This window comes from Aquarana catesbeiana, linkage group LG03 (assembly GCF_042186555.1).
Source record: "Aquarana catesbeiana isolate 2022-GZ linkage group LG03, ASM4218655v1, whole genome shotgun sequence".
Taxonomy (NCBI): Eukaryota; Metazoa; Chordata; class Amphibia; order Anura; family Ranidae; genus Aquarana; species Aquarana catesbeiana.
Window position 1 is genome coordinate 525,871,610 of NC_133326.1, and position 21,250 is coordinate 525,892,859.

Genomic DNA, 21,250 nt, shown 5'->3' on the forward strand with positions numbered 1-21,250 from the left:
TAGCCAACCTGCCAGCGACTTTGTGTTTTGCAGTTGACGCAATCAGAGATTCTATCCTTCAGACCTCTTGCCTTACGCTTGGGTTGGTACATATGCGTAGAATCTTATGGTTGAAAAATTGGTCAGCCGAAAAGCCATGCTAAAAGCTCCTGGCTGGATTTCCCTTCCGTGGTGTAAGGCTGTTTGGGGAAGATTTAGACAGTTATATCCAAAAAATCTCAAGTGGGAAAAGTACCCTTTTGCAAGTTAAGAAAAGGAGTAAACAGTCCTCATTTAAACTGGCTGTTTCTCCAGTGCCAGGGGCATCAGCCTCCAGGCAGTCGCGACGGCCTCCACCGTCAGGTTCAAGAGGTAAAACTCAGAATCAACCCCAGGGACAAAAGAAGTCCTGGGGGAGGAAATCTACAAGACAGAAGGCTAAAGCCTCTTTATGAAGGGGCGCCCCCGCTCGTCCGAGTGGGGGGAAGACTGCTACAGTTCGCAAGGGTCTGGGAGGAGGGCTTTCAGGACAGATGGGTGGTCTCCACAATAACTCTAGGTTACAAACTAGCGTTCTGAGAATTGCCGTCTCCTCGTTTCCTCAGATCAAATGTTCCCAAAGACCCAGAGAAAAAGAAGTCTCTCTTTCAAGCGTTGGACCAACTTTTGTCGCAAAAAGTAATTATGGTGGTTCCCATGGAAGAGGGTTGGGGTTTTATTCAAACCTTTTCACAGTGCAAAAACCAAATATGGATGTCAGACCCATCCTAGATCTCAAAGATCTAAACCGGTTCCTAAAAATTCGATCTTTTCGCATGGAATCAATCCGATCAGTAGTCTCCATCCTACAAGGAGAACTTCTGGCATTAATAGACATCAAGGATGCATATCTGCATGTACCTATTTTCCCCGCTCATCAGAAATATCTGCGTTTCGAAGTGGAAAAACATCATTTTCAGTTTGTAGCTCTACCTTCCGGTCTGGCTACTGCACCTCGGGTGTTTACAAAGGTCCTGGCTCCTCCTCTGGCCAGATTAAGGGCTCAGGGTATAACGATTATAGCGTACCTAGACGACCTGCTCCTAAAAGACCGGGCGGTAGCCCGCTTAGACCAAAGCTTGGTCATCACAGTCAACTACCTGAAATACCTAGGTTGGGTCCTCAACCTAGAGAAGTCTTCTTTAAAACCAGTAAGAAGACTAGAGTACTTGGGTCTGGTTATAAATACAACCCAGAAGAGAGTGTTTTTACCCCAGGCAAAGATCAGCGCCATAAAGCAGCTGGTTCAGGTAGTCAGGGCAAAGAAGGGTCTTTCAATTCGCCTTTGTATGAGGTTGTTGGGAAAGATGGTGACTTCATTTGAAGCAGTTCCCTATGCTCAGTTTCATTCAAGACTGCTGCAAAACAGTATCCTGTCTGCTTGGGACAAGAAAGTCCAGGCATTAGATTTTCTGATGTGCTTGTCGCCAATAGTGCGTCATAGCCTCAGTTGGTGGTTGGTACCCGAGAAGCTGCGGAAAGGGAAATCCTTTTTACCAGTTACCTGGAAGGTGGTAACAACAGATGCCAGCCTTTTGGGTTGGGGAGCAGTTTTGGAAGAGACGACTGTCCAAGGGAAATGGTCCAAAACTGAGAGGACCTTACCCATCAACATTCTAGAAATTCGGCGTACCTAGCCCTAAAGGCCTGGACATTCAGGTTGCAGGGTTGTTCTGTCAGGATCCAATCTGACAATGCCACAGCAGTGGCTTATATCAATCACCAAGGGGGCACCAGGAGTCATGCAGCCCAGGGAGAGGTAAACCAGATCCTAATCTGGGCAGAAAAGCAGGTGCCGTGCATATCGGCAATCTTCATTACAGGGGTAGAGAACTGGCAGGCGGACTACTTAAGTCGCCAGCAGTTGTTCCCAGGGGAATGGTCTCTTCACCCCGATATCTTCCTGGCTATATGCCAAAGATGGGGGAGCCGGACGTAGATCTGTTTGAACCCAGGTTCAACAACAAGATCGACAACTTTTTGTCAAGAACAAAGGATCCACTTGCATGCGGGACAGATGTGTTGGTGACTCCATGGGATCATTTCTCACTGACTTATGTATTCCCTCCTATTCTGCTGCTACCACGACTTCTTTTCAGGATCAAGCAGGAAAAGAAGTCGGTGCTTCTGGTGGCCCCAGCGTGGCCCAGAAGATCTTGGTACACAGAAATAGTAAAGATGGCGGTAGGGCCCCCATGGACCCTACCACCATGTCCAGACCTGCTATCGCAGGGACCAGTGTTCCATCCTACCTTACAAACGCTAAATTTAACGGTTTGGCTATTGAAACCCACATTCTGAAGAATCGTGGGCTTTCAGGCTCAGTATTTTCTACCTTGATTAATGCAAGGAAGCCAGCTTCAAGAGTCATTTATTATAGAGTCTGGAAGGCATATTTCTCCTGGTGTGAATCCAGGGGTTGGCATCCCAGAAAGTATGTCATAGGCAGAATCCTTGATTTTCTGCAAATGGTGTTAGAGATGAAGCTGGCCTTTAGTACTATTAAGGGCCAGGTCTCAGCCTTGTCGGTATTGTTTCAACGTCCGTTTCCTGCGCATTCTTTGGTCCGAAGCTTTATACAGGGGGTAACGCGGCTTAATCCACCGGTTAGAGCTCCCCTGAACCCTTGGGACTTGAATTTAGTTATGTCGGCATTACAGAAACAGCCTTTTGAGCAGATACGACATATTCCCTTGGTCCTTTTGACGAGGAAGCTAATTTTTCTGGTAGCCATTTCTTCTGCAAGAAGGGTGTCAGAATTGGCGGCTTTTTCTTGTAAAGAGCCATATTTAATTATTCATAAGGATAGAGTAGTATTGCGTCCTCATCCTAGCTTTCTACCGAAGGTGGTTTCAGGTTTTCATCTAAACCAGGATATTGTTCTGCCTTCATTTTTTCCAGATCACTGTTCTACGGAAGAAAAGTCACTACATTCTTTGGATGTAGTGAGAGCGGACAGGATTTTTATAACAGTTTACCTGTAAAATCCTTTTCTTCATATACATCACGGGACACAGAGGTCCCTCCCCTCTTCTAATACACATATATTGCTTTGCTACAAAACTGAGGTACTCCCAGTAAGGGGAGGGGTTATATAGGGGGCTAAACGTCCTGTCTAGGGTGTGCCAGTGTCCATCACCTAGTGGTGCCTATATAACCCTTTCAGTAAATACTGTGGCTCTGTGTCCCGTGATATACTCGAAGAAAAGGATTTTACTTGTAAGCTGTTATAAAAATCCTATTTTTTTTCACCTGTGCAGAGAGACGCATAGAGGTTGCCTTTTCTTCTAACAAAATGTTATTTTCCTGGCTGTCATGCTGATGTTAATACTTTAGAAATTATTGACTTGGAATAAGCATAAAGTTCAGGAGCTATGACTCTACTTGTGGCATGCTTTTATGAGCTCAGTAAGGCTGCTTTCACTTGAAAGAAGCCTTGAAAGGCTCGCCTGTCCATTTTCCTGGCGGACCCAATCAGACTCTCCATTCTCCTCTATGGGCAGTTGGATGAAACCGAAATTGTATCCATTAACACCCGGCTACCTCCGATCTGGCAAAAACAAACAGATGGGGATCCGTTCTCACCCTACACCATAACCCCCCTCCACCAAATGATTTGGACCAATGCACAAAGCAAGGTCCATAAAGACATTAATTTGTGAGTTTGGGGTAGAGGAACTTGACTAGAGGAGTCCGGACCTCAACCCAATAGAACACCTTTGGAATGAATAAGAGTGGAGACTGTGAGCCAGGCCTTCTCGTCCAACACCAGTGCCTGACCTCACAAATGTGCTTCTGGAAGAATGGTCAAACATTCCCATACACACAGTCCTAAACCTTGTGGACAGCCTTCCCAGAAGAGTTGAAGCTGTTATTGCTGCAAAGGGTGGACCAACTCAATATTGAACCCTACTGACTAAGACTGGGATGCCATTAAACTTCATGTGCTTGTAAAGGCAGGTGTCCCAATACTTTTGGTAATATAGTATACCTTCAAGACAGGAATTACAGAAGAAACTACAACATTCTTGATTATAGCCAAAATTTGCCCATAACTACAGTGCATTGTAATAAAAGGGTCCTACAATTCCCCAAAATATTTGCATTCAACATGGCATTCTGATATAAATCAGCAAAAGATCTGCACTGCTGGAGTGCTGTTTTGTTTTTAGATGAGGGGTCAGCAGTCTTTTCCACATTAAATGTAGGTTGCTTTTAACGTTGGGTTTTGGAACAAATTAACTTTACCAAACACAAACCATAACAAACACTGGTAGAAAAAATTCCACCTAGCTTCTTCTAATTTTCTCATCACCTGTGGTTGAAACCAAATGTCAGTTTGCCCCCACTACACATTAGAAAGCGAATGAACGTTCTTAAAAAAATTTAGAATGAAATTCCACTAATGCAGGGCCAGCTTAGGTGTCATGTTCACAAGTATTAGAGAAGCAGCCTGCCAGTGGACAAGAACATGTTGTAATCTTTGTTTTCAATTTTTGCACTCATAGTTATACTGCCAATGACCTCATTAATTATTAAATAGTAATTAAAGAATTTACTTTGCCATTAGCAGTACAACTGTGAGTGCAAAAACTGATTAACTGGTCCACAAATGAAATGTGTTCATGTTCATGCCCTAATGCATCACTTCACACCTACACTGCATAAACTTCAGACTTCAGATCAGCCCCAAACCCTGTACATTTATTAAAGCACTGTAGGCGTGTGGGTGGGCTTTTTCCATACATTTGCTGATGGGCTTTCATAGACATCAGAGTAAAGGGGTTGGACTACACTTTGTTATAGAACTGTCAAATAAGCCTATAGCAGTGGGTGCTAAAGAAAATGGCAGTGCCTGCTTCCAGCACCTGTTATAGATCAATACGCATGCAAAGAGGCACATCACTTTTTGTTCCAAACCACATTTTTTTGTGACCCCTCTTGACAAAATGCGGATCCTGAAGAGGCTGTATTTTTCCACTGCTTGTTGTCGGATTTTATGTCGGTATTTCTTGAGGTTTTTGTATTGTGCTTCACTAAATGCTATTATACAATTCCCATTGAGGATTCTATTTTTAGAACTCTCTTCTTTGTCTTTATTCTCTTTGATCTCATTCTCTTTTCCTTGTCAACTTGTCATTGTAATTATTTTGCTGTTAAAAAAAGAGTTCAGTGTACTTAAGTGGAAAAAAATTCGTTTTTAAAGAGAAAGTGGACAAATGGCCCAACAATTAATGAAGTATAACTATTTCTTAATGGGACATGAAATACATAATTTATTTTAGGTAGTCAGTATTGGTGCCCATAAATATAACAATCCTATTATCCAAAATTTGTGATAGGACTAACAAGCATTCAACCAAAAGAAGGACCCAGATTGATTTGCTTTAGAGCATTTTTTCAGCCGGAATGTGGGGGAACTGAGTTCCACTTACTCCAGCACTGACCCTGTTTTCATGGAACACTACTGTCACTGTAGATGGGGGGTGTAAAGGTGAGTTGTGGCTAGGGGGTGCAGTGGTGAGCTGTAAATGGGGGCTGCAGAGGGGAGCTGCAGACGGAGGGGAGGTGTCGAGGTGAGCTGTGGTCAGGGGGTGCAGAGGTGAGGTTTGGTCGGGGGGGGGGGGGGCAGAGGTGAGCTGTGGGAGGGGGATGTAGAAGTGAGCTTCAGACCGGAGGGTGCAGAGGTGAGCTGTGTGCAGTTTTACACAGGGGTTCAGAGATAAGCTGCGGACAGCAGAATGCAGAGGTAAGTTGCAGACTGGGAGGGCAAAGGTAAGTTGTGGATGAAGGTGCAGAGTTGAGTTGTGAATGGGGGGCCCGGAGGTGAGCTGCAGACAGTTGTGGACAGGGGTGCAGAAGTGATCTTTAGACAAGGGATGCAGAGGTAAGTTGTGGAGGGAAGGTGTAGAGGTGAGTTGTGGATGCAGAAGTAAGCTGTGGCTGGTGGGGTGCAGAGATGAGCTTTAGATAGGGTTTCAGGGGTGAGTTGTAGACAGTGGGGTACAGGGGTTAGCAATGCCCCTTTAAGACCCTCCCACTGTCTTTAACCACACTCACCCTATGACGCAGCTATATTGCTACTCTCGTTACTTGGGGTGGAGGTTTCAGGGGGGTGAATTCCTGCACCTATTCCCTGACAAAAAAAAGCCCTGAGCATAACACTTCATGTTTTTAAAGCGGAGGTCCGCCCACCACTGCAGAAATTAAAAGCCAGCAGCTGCGCATACTGCAGCTGCTGACTTTAAGTAATCGGACACTTACCTGTCCTGGAGTCCAGCGGTGTCGGCAAAGCAGCTGATGTTTCCATCAGCTGTCCGGTGCATGCTGCCTCCATTACGAGTAAGGGAACCCTACTGCGCATGCTCGAGGCTCCGCTCCTCTCTCCTATTGGCCCGGCGGCCAGGGAGGGAGGAGGAGGGAGCCTGGGCGGTGACTTCAATACCCGCATCTGAGGCTTCCGGAAGTGGGAACAGGATACCTGTGAAAGACATGAATCCTGTCCGAAAGGTGCCAAATGTGGCACCGGAGGGGGGAGGAGTACAACGAGCGGAAGTTCCACTTTTGGGTGGAACTCTGCTTCAAGATTTGGTCATACACCCATAACAGTCATCAAATGATACGTAGAAAAAACAGGCACTTTAATTGCGACGTCCGTTAATATTGAGAAAAAGGGGAGTGCTAATGGGAGTACTACCAAAGGTCGGACTTTTTAGGCCAGAAAACAATGGAGAAGAAAACAAAATAAATATAAACAAACATATTTATTGCAAAAATACAAAATACAGACAAAAATCTTCAAAAAGAGTAAAAACCATAATATATGTGCATCTGTGTTATTAGTACAATGAGCCCTTGTGTGTCTATGCGTTTCGCCGTTAGGCTTCTTCAGGACACGACCAAGGTTCAGAAGACGTAACAGATGAGAGAACAAAACTCTCTTAAAGTAGAGTGCACAATTATATGCATCCACGACATAGGTGAGCGACAGATTTTCAAAATTCTGAATAATAAGCGAGCTTCAGATTTTCTGAACAGGGGTAGGTAAAATCCTATATTCTACACATGTATGGGGCCAGTGAAGCAACATTGATATCCACTATAAAGGAAAAGTCCCCTAATAAGAAATTCAACTATATTAACGGCTAGTAGAGCCTGAGTTAGCACGCTGTACATGGAGAATGAGATATAGGAACGTGCCCCTGGGGGTCAGCTGTATGCTGCACACTGTGCAATAAATATGTTTGTTTATATTTATATTGTTTTCTTCTCCATTGTTTCCTGGCCTATAAAGTCCGACCTTTGGTAGTACTCCCATTAGTACTCCCCTTTTTCTCAGTCATCAAATGATATTTGAGCAGAGAATAATTGGGCAGGGAAGCGAATTACTCTCCTTACATGGGCCATGTATTAGGGTTTAAGTGTATAACTATCCAAAACCTTTTCTCTTAGTTTAGGATAAAGTATTGAAGAGTTAGCCCCTATGACAAGTTTTTATTGCTGTCTGTGTCCCCTTTGTAGATATTCACTTCTTTATTTGTATTGGTTGACATTGTCACAAAGAGAAAAATGTGAAAGGAAATCCAAAAGAGTCTCTAAAACAAAAGGTAAGGGGGAAATCTTCCAATGTAGACATGTGTTCCTGGGAAAAAATGTGTAAGTGGGGAGTTCCCTTCACTTTGGGAGATATCCTTTCACTTCCTGTTGCATCTCTAGGACAGGAAGTGAAAGGGATCTTTAACAATGGTAAACAGAGAAAAAAAATTATAGACAGAGGTTTTAACGCTTCCCTACTTTATCAAACACCCCAAAAAATTAGCTTTGGCTACATATACACTGTACAGCCAGGGTCAGCAACCAGAAGATCTCGGACAGGTGATTGGTAGATCACGGTCTGGGCTTGCTGACCCACCATCCCGGAGCATCAAACAATGCAATGCAAAAGAACTACGTGTAAAGTTGGAGCTGTAGTAGGAAGCAAGAGCCACATAAGCCCGATGCCTCCTCTGTAGTGCTGGCTCCTGTCCCATGCGGAGTGATACCAATTGCACTTCTTCTCTTATCCCAGCTAGCGGTCCCCAGAGAGGTGCCAGCAGCAGGAAAGAAGAGATCTTCAGGTCCGTGTGAAGCAATACATTGGGCATAATAGTATAAGGCTGCTTTCACACTGATGTGCTGTGGTTTACCCAAACTGTGGGTGCAGTGTACCTACAGTTTTCCTGCAGGTTTACTGCACTTTCTGAATGCAGGAGTTTTGGTGCGCTTTCAGAAAGTGCACCGCACATGCAGGATATACAGTTGTGCTCATAAGTTTACATACCCTGGCAGAATTTATGATTTCTTGGCCATTTTTCAGAGAATATGAATGATAACACAAAAACATTTCTTTCACTCATGGTTATGCCGTGTACACACGAGCGGAATGTCCGACAGAAAAAGTCTGAAAGAAGCTTTTCATTGTCTATTCCGATCGTGTGTGTGCCTCATCGGACTTTTTTTTTTTTTCGAAAATTCTGACGGACCTAGAAATGGAACATGTTCTAAATATTTCCGAGGGAACCAATTTCTATTGGGAAACCCGCTGGTCTGTATGCTGTTCCGAAAGACCAAAAACGACGCATGCTCTGAAGCAAGTACGAGATGGTTACTGGCTATTGCACTTCCTTTTTCTAGTCCCATCGCACATGTTGTATGTCACGGCGTTCTGGACGGTCGGAATTTGGTGTGACCGTGTGTAGGCAAGACCACTTGAGCGGAATTCCGTCGGAGTTCCGTCAGAGAAACCTTCAGAGTTTATTCCGACAGCAAAACCGGTCCTGTGTACAGGGCATTAGTGTTTGGGTAAAGCCATTTATTATCAATCAGCTGTGTTTACTCTTTTCAATCATTAGGTCAACAGAAATTACCCAAATGACCCTGATCAAAAGTTTACATACCCTGGTGATTTTGGCCTGATAACATGCACACAAGTTGACACAAAGGGGTTTGAATGGCTATGAAAGGTAATCATCCTCATCTGTGATCAGTTTGCTTGAAATTAGTGTGTGTGTGTGTATAAAAGGTCAATGAGTTTCTGGACTTCTGACTGACCCTTGCATCTTTCATCCAGTGCTGCACTGAAGTTTCTGCATTCTGTGTCATGGGGAAAGCAAAAGGCTTGTCAAAGGATCTGCGGGAAAAAGTAGTTGAACTGTATAAAACAGGAAAGGGATATAAAAAGATATCCAAGGAATTGAGAATGCCAATCAGCAGTGTTCAAACTATAATCAAGAAGTGGAAAATTAGGGGTTCTGTTGAAACCAAACCACGGTCAGGTAGAGCAACTAAAATGTCAGCCACAACTGCCAGGAAAATTGTTCGGGATGCAAAGAAAAACCCACAAATAACTTGTGAAATACAGGACTCTAAAAACATGTGGTGTGGATGTTTCAAGATGCACAATAAGGAGGCACTTGAAGAAATATGGGCTGCATGGTCGAGTCACCAGAAGAAAGCCATTACTACGCAAATGTCACAAAGTATCCCACTTAGAATACGCCAAACAGCACAGCGACAAGCCTCAAACCTTCTGGCACAAAGTCATTTGGAGTGATGAGACCAAAATTGAGCTTTTTGTCCACAACCATAAATGCTACATTTGGAGAGGAGTCAATAAGGCCTATGACAAAAGGTACGGAGGTGGACTGCTGATTTTTGGGGATGTGTGAGCTACAAAGGCACAGGAAATTTGGTCAAAATTGTTGGTAAGATGAATGGAGTATGTTATAAAAAAATACTGGAGGAACATTTGCATTCATCAGCCAGGAAGCTGCGTATGGGATGTACTTGGACATTCCAACATGACAATGATCCAAAACACAAGGCCAAGTCGACCTGTCATTGGCTAAAACAGAATAAAGTGAAGGTTCTGGGGTGGCCATCTCAGTCTCCTTACCTCAATATCATTGAGCCACTTTAGGGAGATCTCAAACGTGCAGTTCATGCAAGACAGCCCGGGAATTTACAGGAACTGGAGGCTTTTTGCCAAGAGGAATGGGCAGCTTTAAAATCTGAGAAGATAAAGAGCCTCATCCACAAATACCACAAAAGACTTCAAGCTGTCATTAATGGTAAAGGGGGCAATACACAGTATTAAGAACTGGGGTATGTAAACTTTTGATCAGGGTCATTGGGGTAGTTTCTGTTAGACATGTGCACTGCCGAAAAATTTGTTCACTTTCATTTCATTTGTCCTTTCTTTCCTTTTTCAGGTCATTCGTTATGATCGAAATTCGTAAATTTGAAATTTGTAAATTCATAAATTCACAAATGCATAAATTCGTATATTTGAAAATCGAAAATTCGCAAAATTCGAAAATCTGAAATCCGGAAATTCGAAAATTAGTAAATTCATAAAATCTAAAATTCGTAAATTCGTAAAATTGAAAATTCGTAAATTCGAAAATCCAGAAATTCGAAAATTTGTAAAATTGAAAATTCGGAAATCCGGTAATTCGAAATTATAACTAATAACTAACTATTAAAATATAGGTATTGGAATTTCCTTTCAAATTTGGCTGTTAGTGAACATAACGAATAGGAATTTATCCGAAGTTACGAATTATCCAAAAATAACGAATGTTGCATCTAAACAAATGGAAAGTAATGAATAAATAATACGTTTCTATTATTATTGTTATTTATTAATTCATTACTTTCCATTTGTTTCGAATTTTCACATTTACGAATTTACGGAAATTCGGAAATGCGAAAATTTGGAGATTTGGAAATTCGAATTTTCAAATCTTCGGATTTTTGAATTTTGGAAATTTGTAATTTGGAAATTCAGAATTTTCGAACATTCGAATTTACGAATATTCGGAAAAATAACTCAGAATTTACTAATTTGTCGAAATTCATTAAAAAACGTATTCTGAATGAAACGAATTGCACATGTCTAGAAGTCATGAAAAATAAACTAGATTCCACAATTTCCAGAACTTCTTCTAATCCTAGGCCTCATTCAGCATGACCCACAACACCTTTCACATGACTTCCTTCAAGTCTGCTGCCAACGGTTTCAGAGAACACAAAGGGGGAAGGGCTTCCTTGGATTTGAAGGGTTCAGGATTGTTGATCTTCACTTCCTCACTGACTGCCGGGAAGATTTAGTTCACCGGCCGAAGCTCATCGAACTAACTTTGTTTTTCTCATCCCCGTACGCTGAGGCTGATTTAAGTGGTTTCCTCCTTTATGAAACTACTTTGTTGGTTGTCTCATATTTGGGATAGTTTGCACTAAAGATGGAGGGGTGGGACAGTTTCTGTTCCCACCAATCCCTCTATTCTCGCCACCTAGTTTGAGCTGGTTTGTTTTCGTAGATTCGGATTCACGGGTGCTCCTTTCTTCATCAGAGTCACTGCCACTGCAAAATAACAGATGTCAGAGCTTACACAGAGAAGTGACGTCACTCCCTTCTTGTGACATTGTTTGGGCCTAGCGATTGGCAGTGCAGTTGAAAAGACCTAAACTACACAGAAGATTTTTAATGGCATTTTCTTAGGGTGGGTTTCCTGATGGTGACAACTTTGGACCATGCCTGTGTAATGCATACTGTCCTGCTTATCGGCCCATTGTCCCACAACATTTTAGTCCAAGGCTGGGCTCCTATTTCCAATGTTCATGCCTCTTTCCTAGCTGTCTCCCCTGGTCACCATGGCGACCTGACAGTGAGTCTGTGGCATTGGTAGGGGATCGCTTCTGAGGAGGATACAGTGGTAGGGTCTCTCTAGCCCTGCCCCCTCCTCAGCAGAGCAGTTTTTAGTTTTTTGTATTGCACGATGGCATCTACATCATAGGAGGGCGGTCTGGATGTGGAAAGAAGGTACAGTGGTGTCAAAGTGTAACTTGAGGGGGGGGGGGTTGGCAGTGGTGGAGTTGTGACAGATGTATTTTGGGGGGGTGCAGAGGTTTTCAAGGGGGTACAGTAGTGACACAGTTGTGCGAAGGGGCATGATGGTACCAGAGGTGGGAGTACAATCCTGGCACAGGTGTGCCCAGGGGGTATAGAGGTGAGTGAGGTTGCTACAGTTGTGGCAAAGGTATATTGGGGAGGGGGGGTTGCAAAGGTGTATGAGAGGGTATATTAATGCAGAGGTGCTTGTTGGGGGGGAAGAGTGGTGCCAGAGGCATGCAGGGAGTTCAGTGGTGGAAGAGGTGTGGGTAGGAGTACAGTGATGGTAGAGGTGTGTGGAGAGTGCAGTGGTGGAAGAGGTGTACAGGGGAAAGGGATGGTACAGTGGTAGCAGAGGTGTGCGAAGGGTAAGTTTGTGGCAAAGACAAACCATATTGGCACACTAGAGGTAAGGTTGAATTAAACAGATGCTAGAGACAAGCATGTGGGGTGAATAAGTAATGTGAAATAGTTCATCCAGTTCATATGGTCTTAAAGTTCTTTTATGTTTGTGTATTAACATAACTTTGCTGATGTCAGTGGCTGCTGGCTCTGCTGGGATAAAAGGAGAGAGGAGAGCAGCGCCATCTGAGTGTAGCAGTTAAAGATATTTTTAACTTATAAGATAAAAGCATAAATGTGCTTTATGCAGCTGAGTTTCTTCCGCTCTAAGTCCGGATTTGGTGATGATGGTTGGAGTAAATCCGATCGTTCCAGCGGTGCTGGTGGCTCCCAGCTCTTCCTGGTAGCTCGGGTACACTCGGAAGAAGGAAGTGACGTCAGGTCCAAGGTGAGCGGGCAGGATGCGCGTTCAAAGCATGTGTGCTCCTTCATCAGACATGACCAGGAGCTGGTCATCTCTGAAAAGTGTCACTCCTCAAGTACCATGGCAACAATACTAACAAACATGCCTCATATCGGTTAGTACAAGCAATACAAAAAGCTCTGAATAATTTAAAAAGGAGGTCCAGCCCCCCACCAAAAAGTTAAAAGTCAGCAGCTACAAATACTGTAGCTGCTGACTTTTAATATTAGGACACTTACCTGTCCAGGGATCCCGCAATGTCGTCACCCAGCTGATTTTCTGGTAGGCTCTCGGGTGCTGCTTCTGCCATTTGTGGTAAAGGAAACCGGCATTGAAGCCTTTCAGCTTCACAGCGGTTCCCTACTGCACATGTGCAAAGCGGGCTGCGCTTTCTAACTGGCCCAGCGGCGGAGGAGGGGGAGGTGCGAACTTCCGGGGGACCTCGCCGCAGCCAGGTCTCCTGGAAGTGGGGACGGGTACTTGTCAAAATGCCAAATTTGGCCTCTGAAGGGGGGAAGGAAGCAAACAAGCAGAGCTTCTACTAATAACAAGAAATAACCCAAGTAAAAAAAATAAAATTAAAAAACATATACTTACAATTGTGGTCAATTAGTATAAGAAAAGCCCGTATGGGTCCCACCTAAATAAATTAATAAGAATGTATATACTGTATTTAATGGCTAAAAATAGACTGTGAACACATATCATTCCACAGCATCTCACAAAGTGAGACACCCCCTCACATTTTTGTAAATATTTTATGATATCTTTTCATGTGACAACACTGAAGCAATGATTTGCTACAATATAAAGTAGTGAGTGTACAGCTTGTATAAAAGTGTAAATTTGCTGTCCCCTCAAAATAACTCAACACACAGCCATTGATGTCTAAACCGCTGGCAACAAAAGTGAGTACACCCCTAAGTGAAAAGGTCCAAATTGGGCCCAAAGTGTCAATATTTTTTGTGGCCACCATTATTTTCCAGCACTGCCTTAACTCTCTTGGGCATGGAGTTCACCAGAGCTTCACAGGTTGCCACTGGAGTCCTCTTCCACTCCTCCAAGGACGACATCATGGAGCTGGTGGATGTTAGAGACCTTGCGCTCCTCCACCTTCCATTTGAGGATGCCCCACAGATGCTCAATAGGGTTTAGGTCTGGAGACATGCTTGGCCAGTCCATCACCTTTACCCTCGGCTTCTTTAGCAAGGCAGTGGTCGTCTTGGAGGTGTGTTTGGGGTCGTTATCATGTTGGAATACTGCCCTGCGGCTCAGTCTCCGAAGAGAGGGGATCATGCTCTGCTTCAGTATGTCACAGTACATGTTGGCATTCATGGTTCCCTCAAGGAACTGTAGCTCCCCAGTGTCGGCAGCACTCATGCAGCCCCAGACCATGACACTCCCACCACCATGCTTGACTGTAGGCAAGACACACTTGTCTTTGTACTCCTCACCTGGTTGCCGCCACACACACTTGACACCATCTGAACCAAATAAGTTTATCTTGGTCTCATCAGACCACAGGATATGGTTCCAGTAATCCATGTCCTTAGTCTGCTTGTCTTCAGCAAACTGTTTGGGGGCTTTCTTGTGCATTTTCTTTACAAGAGGCTTTTCATTCTGGGATGACAGCCATGCAGACCAATTTGATGCAGTGTGCGGCAAATGGTCTGAGCACTGACAGTCTGACACCCCCCCTTCAACCTCTGCAGCAATGCTGGCAGCACTCATACGTCTATTTCCCAAAGACAACCTCTGGATATGACGCTGAGCATGTGCACTCAACCTCTTTGGTTGACCATGGCGAGGCCTGTTCTGAGTGGAACCTGTTCTGTTAAACCCCTCTATGGTCTTGGCCACCGTGCTGCAGCTTAGTTTCAGGGTCTTGGCAAACTTCTTATAGCCTGAGCCATCTTTATATAGAGCAACAGTTCTTTTTTTCAGATCCTCAGAGAGTTCTTTTGCCACGAGATGCCATGTTGAATTTCCAGTTACCAGTATGAAACAGTGAGAGCGATAACACCATATTTAACACACCTGCTCCACATTCACACCTGAGACCTTGTAACATTAACGAGCCACATGACACCGGGGAAGGAAAATGGCCAATTGGGCCCAATCTGGACATTTTTACTTAGGGGTGTACTCACTTTTATTGTCAGCAGTTTAGACATTAATGGCTGCGTGTTGAGTTATTTTGAGGGGACAGCAAATTTACACTGTTATACAAGCTGTACACTTACTACTTTACATTGTAGCAAAGTGTAATTTCTTCAATGTTGTCACATGAAAAGATATAATAAAATATTTTCAAAATTGTGAGGGGTGTACTCACTTTTGTGAGATACTGTGTTTGTATATATATATATATATATATATATATATGATATGGTATGGTATGGTTCAGGAGGGGGAGGGGGGGCGCTTGCTTGTCCCCCCCCCCCTTTCCTGACCTGCCAGGCTGCATGCTCGGATAAGGGTCTGGTATGAATTTTGAGGGGGAACCCATGTCGTTTTTTTTTTAATTTTGCCGTGGTTTTTTTTTTTCTATTGCCAGGCATTCTTTATCTTTATATTCATCTGTCAGTGGGGAAGTCTGCTGACATATGATGACTCATGGTTGTCAAGGACGTGGGCGGCCAACTTTCTGGCCCGCTGCTTCACAACCAGCTATTTATTCACACAGAATTTCGACCAATCCAAATTCTAATTGTTCTGAAAAGTTGGAATTCATTAGAAAACGAATTAAAAAAATTAATTTTAACAGATTTCAACAAAATTAGTTACTATTTGTTGCTATTTCATTCGGAGATTCAGATGTACAGTATACGAATCTCCGAATAACCAAAAATTTGTCCAAATTTGTATTCGGACCGAAACGAATTGCACATGTCTAACACTGGTCTCTAAAAGAAAAAGTTCCTTGAATATATGGGCAATATAGTACCCAATGTCCCCAATATAGTAATATAGTACCCAATGGGATGAAGCAAGAGATGTTCTTTTGTTGAAGGTGTTTTGTGTCTTCAGCTAGCTCAAAGAATGGCCCAATACAGCTCAGGGGCTTCCGACCTCTGCGCTTTGTATGCTAGGAGTTTAATAATGAGGAGTGTGCAGCACAGAATACAGAGTGCAACAATCAGAATTATGTAACCTACCATGCACATTACATATGCATGACTGCTATACTCTGTACACCATGCTGTGCGGTACATACCCCTTGCTATTGTATGTTACACATTGTACATATGGCAACTGCACTGTTTCTTACATACAGTACTCCTGACCGCAGTCCTTTGTACACTTGTCTGTTCATAACATTTTCCCGACCACTGCACTCTGTACATTTTATACTCCAGACCCCTGAACTCTACAGGTATATGCTGTATTGTAATTACATACTGTCTGAATAGTTGCTGGTTACTTAGTAGTCCCTGACCATTTTCATGAAAGTGTTCACTTTTTATCTATATTGTGTGCAGAAAAGCACATACATTCCAGTTTATAAAGTGTATGTCAAGCTAAAAACATTTTTTTCAATTAGATAGAGTGCCATACACAGCTAGAATTTGAAATTGAATTTGAATTTGAAATAAATGCCTCAAACATAAATTCAAAGCGGTAGTAAAGTAATTTTTTTTAAATAAAAAGCTTGTCTCCCTGCAGGTTTAAGTATAATGTACTAGTATGCACCTCAAACTAGTACATTATGATGGACTTACCTGCAAATGGAGCTCTCCACTCCAGCACTGTGCTGTCAAAGCCCCCCTTGGTCCTTGACCTATCCATCTTCAAACAGTCTTCTTATCGGGTTCTCTATCTTTGGCTGCTTGAACAGCCAGGCTGCGTTGACGCCACTTTCACGCATGTGCAGGGGAGTCACATCGCCGCGGCACACAGAGCAGGTCATAAATGTGATGTGAGCTGTGCATACGCGGCTCAAATCACATTATTGCTGAGAGGCAGAGGGGATATTTATGACAGAAGAGACCACTAGGGTCTAGGGTTTAGGTCTAGGGTCCCTGCTTGTTGTTGGATTTAATAAAATTATTTTGCTACCACTTTAAAGTATGTTCTCCATTTACATTGGTTTGCTGGATGCCAAGCAAAAAAAGGTGTCCCTAGAAATTTTTTTGAAACATTGATAACTATGGTAATGTGTGTTGAAACAGCCACTTGTACTCTCCGTCAAAAGAGGGACAATTGCCTGAACACACCTAGGAAGCAGGGATAGAGCCACTGACCTAACAAGCACCATAGTTGTTTATGTGGTGGCTTTGGTTGGGGGGGCCCAGAGGAAGGAGGAACCATGGCAGAATCAGCTACAAAAATACTTCTTTACCTCTTTTTACTGTGCATCTCCTGTACATGGTGAAAGAGTGAACACTGATCTGCTGACACCTACTTGAGAGGACCTTTGGTAAACACCAAGATGAAAAGAGCACATTTAGCCATTGAACACTAATAATCAGAAGTCATGTCCTCCAAAAGCTTTTATAAAGGGACTTCTTACAGCCCCAAAGTAAGAGCCTTTAAAAGTGTGACATTTTACTAAAAGCTGAAGTAAAGGGACAAGTTCCACTAAAGGGAGTGATTCCACTAAAATGCAATGTAAGGTGAACAATTTCACTGAATGCTAATTGTAAAGGAGGTAATTCCTTTAAGTGCTCCTGTAAAGGGGGCAAATACAGTGGCCTCTAATGTGATGGGAGAAATTCAACTGAAAGCCTATTCAAAGGGGGAAATTTTACTGAAATCCAACATAAAGACGGGTCATTTCATTAAACGTTACTGTAAAGGGTCAAGTTCACTAAAAGTCAATGTAAAGTGGACAATTTCACTGAAAGGTAATATAAGAAGGGTACATTATAAATGTTTGCAGTATAGGCTGCTGGCCACCAGTTTGGTGAAGTGGTGGGTACTGTGGAAAGCAGTCATTGGTGGGATTGAGGGACTCCATTAAAATTTTGCTATTGGGCTCTGTAATGGTTGCTTGCGGCCCTGGACAAAGCATTGAAAGCTGCAAATTTTAAAAAGTTTGAAAACGACTTTATTAATAAAGACATTAGCATTTCAAATTTTATGTGAGATTTTATTGATTGCGTTTAGAGCTATGTTAAAATAAATTACTCTGAATTCAGCAAGATCTGACAGGTGTAGCTAGCTTACTCTTGATCTCATTATCACAGTACTTCAGTCCTGCATCATTGGTGACTACTTAACATATTTTTAAGGTGGCAAGTAATTTTCAAATTTCAACACATTTTTACAACTTTTCCCTTGTAGGTTTGTGGCGGCCCTCCGCAGCCTGTTCAGCCAGTGGTAATCCCGAAACCTGTACTGTCAACTCAGAATGTCATACACACCCCTATTCAACCAAGCTGCCCGGGGAGAGGCAAAATGGCTAAACTGTTAAATCCAGAGGAGATGACCTCAAGAGATTATTACTTTGATTCCTACGCACACTTCGGAATCCATGAAGTAAGTAGACATGTAGTGGGACGGTGAAGTTACCATTTGTATAAATCTTCACTCTGAATGGTACTACTTGGTATATTTCAAAATGTATGTGCATCGCCATCTTAAAATGTCAGTCCACCCAAAATTGATATTTCGGTTCTTGGTGGATGCTGGAGATTTAAACCCCCTGACACTTTCTTCTATCTTTCGAAGGACTCTGCTAGAGGGATCTCTGTGCTGAGTTTCCAGGTCCTAAGTCTCTGCACACATATGTGGCCATTATGAGCCACTTTTCTTGTTAGATATATTGTTTAATAATGCATATTACAGAGAATGTAACACTAGTAGCTGGAACACACAAAGCTTGGTGGGAACACCCAAAACTCCCAGGTAAACAGTGGTTCACATGGCTCATTCACTATTGAATGCAGAGTGAGAAGTGTAGAGATAGACTTCTATGCAACCAGCCTGCCCATAAATAAATCAAAACTCTCTGCTGAACCGGACGAATTTTAATCCATCTATGACCGGTTTAGGAGTCGGTGGGAATCCAGGTTTTGAAACATATCTAACCCCAAGAACAAAATTCAATATATTGCAACTTACCAGTCCTTAGATGTAGTGGCTACATTCGTTTCTTTTTTTTCCCAGGCTTTTTTCCTTTATTATCATCTGAAGCGATAGGAAGGTAGTATGTTAAAGCCACAGAACAACCCCCCTGCACATTTTTATGCATTTGTCAAGCGAAAATAATAAATCTGAGCAGGGTATTTATTAAAGCATTAGAACAAAAAAAACCCTTATATATTCCTAAAGTTGAAAGCTAGGCAGATATAAAAGACACAAGTAGAAACATAGCAAAGTGATGGCAGAAAAAAGACCAAATGGTCCATCAAGTCTGCAAATATATTTTTTAAAGAGTGTGTAAACTCAGCATTCCATATTCCTGATATGTGTCTGCTGTACCATGTACTTGTATGAGAAAGTATCCTGTTCTCTTTGTATTGCTTCCTTTGTGTGTAATCCCTGGTGTTTCTGCCAGTCCCTTTGCTTTCCTATTAAAAATTGACCACACTAATCAGGAGAACACACCTGTGGTCAGTTCTCCAGCTAAGCTGGGAACTCAGCCCGTTCTCCAATGATCAGACTTGTCCTGACACACCCCTGCTGCACAGCCATTCACTGGGAAGCTTAGTGTGCTGCTGCTTCTCCCCCCCCCCCCAGCTGTTATGCAGCTGAGAACAGAGGGAATGTGATTGCTTATAAAAAAAGGGGGAAAAAAAAGGTATTCATCATTTTTTTTTATATCTATACACAAATGTTTTGCCTTTTTTATTTCTATTTTAAACTGAATATGTTGTTTTACCAGGTGATGGCTTACAATCACTTTAAAGAAAGGCCATAGTTCTACTTTAATGCAGCTCTGTAATCATTAATATACCATTAAATGCATTTTTGCATTTACCAATTTGACCTAGTATTGGTATATTACAGTCGCTGTATAGCAGGGCTGGGGTGTGAAATGAAGAAGCTGAGCCACTGTGCTGCTTCCCCTATCACTGTCCACACCCACAGGGTGGCGTTGGTCCAAGATGACCTGGGCTCAGTGGAAGTGGGTTGAATGATGCTGGCCTGACCATCGGACTTAGGATATCTAGCGGCAGAAAAAAATTTCTGCGTTGGAAGTCTTTGGATTGAAGTTGACTTTTGCAACAGAACTATCATTGAATATTTAATTAAATGGGCTATTCATTGTATCTTATTTTTCTCTGAAGATGGGCATTAAGGCCCCTTTCACACTGTCGGACTGTTCCATGTTCACACTGTTCGGAACGGGCGCTCCATGTTAGCCTATGGAGCGACGGATGTCAGCGGTGACATGTCCGCTGACATCCGACCCAGTCCGATCCGCTAAAATCAGACGGATGGCCAGGGCTGGACTGGGACCAATATTTGGCCCTGGACTTCCTCTTGACTGGCCCACTTTAATTTTGAGTGTCCCCAACAGCATCCCCCTTACATCAGAGTGTCCCCAACAGCATCCCCAACAGCATCCCCCTTACATCAGAGTGTCCCCAACAGCGCCCCCCTTACATCAGAGTGTCCCCAACAGTGCCCCTCTTACATCAGAGTGTCCCCAACAGCGCCCCCCTTACATCAGAGTGTCCCCAACAGCGCCCCCTTACATCAGAGTGTCCCCAACAGCGCACCCCTTACATCAGAGTGTCCCCAACAGCGCCCCCTTACATCAGAGTGTCCCCAACAGCGCCCCCCTTACATCAGAGTGTCCCCAACAGCGTCCCCCTTACATCAGAGTGTCCCCAACAGCGTCCCCCTTACATAAGAGTGTCCCCAACAGCACCCTCCTTACATCAGAGTGTCCCCAACAGAGTCCCCCTTACATCAGAGTGTCCCCAACAGCGTCCCCCTTACATAAGAGTGTCCCCAACAGCGTCCCCCTTACATCAGAGTGTCCCCAACAGCACCCTCCTTACATCAGAGTGTCCCCAACAGCACCCTCCTTACATCAGAGTGTCCCCAACAGCGTCCCCCTTACATCAGAGTGTCCCCAACAGCGTCCCCCTTACATTAGAGTGTCCCCAACAGCGTCCCCCTTACATCAGAGTGTCCCCAACAGCATCCCCCTTACATCAAAGTGTCCTCAACAGCGTCCCCCTTACATTAGAGTGTCCCCAACAGCGCCCCCCTTACATCAGAGTGTCCCCAACAGCGTCCCCCTTACATCAGAGTGTCCCCAACAGCGTCCCCCTTACATAAGAGTGTCCCCAACAGAGTCCCCCTTACATCAGAGTGTCCCCAACAGCGTCCCCCTTACATCAGAGTGTCCCCAACAGCGCCCCCCTTACATCAGAGTGTCCCCAACAGCGTCCCCCTTACATCAGAGTGTCCCCAACAGCGTCCCCCTTACATCATAGTGTCCCCAACAGTGCCCCCCTTACATCAGAGTGTCCCCAACAGCGCCCCCCTTACATCAGCGTGTCCCCAACAGCGTCCCCCTTACATCATAGTGTCCC

At 43.6% G+C, this 21,250-nt stretch overlaps 1 protein-coding gene and 1 long non-coding RNA gene across 6 annotated transcripts in view; one reads left to right on the plus strand and one right to left on the minus strand.

Moving 5' to 3' along the window:
* The window catches only part of PRMT8 (protein arginine methyltransferase 8), a 276,876-nt gene that overhangs the window by 132,506 nt on the left and 123,120 nt on the right, over positions 1 to 21,250 (plus strand). For all 3 annotated transcript variants that reach the window (XM_073621240.1, XM_073621239.1, XM_073621241.1), the window contains exon 2: positions 18,042 to 18,236. In XM_073621240.1, coding sequence (XP_073477341.1) covers positions 18,042 to 18,236 — 195 coding nt within the window. The remainder of the gene's footprint in view (positions 1 to 18,041; positions 18,237 to 21,250) is intronic.
* The window catches only part of LOC141132631 (uncharacterized), a 134,038-nt gene that overhangs the window by 88,186 nt on the left and 24,602 nt on the right, over positions 1 to 21,250 (minus strand). For 2 of the 3 annotated variants that reach the window (XR_012242935.1, XR_012242937.1), the window contains 2 exons: positions 18,822 to 18,887; positions 4,435 to 5,171 (listed from right to left, as the gene is read on the minus strand). This is a non-coding gene — a long non-coding RNA (uncharacterized lncRNA). Of the gene's footprint in view, positions 1 to 4,434; positions 5,172 to 18,821; positions 18,888 to 21,250 lie in introns of those variants that run through there. The other variant, XR_012242936.1, reaches the window with a different exon arrangement.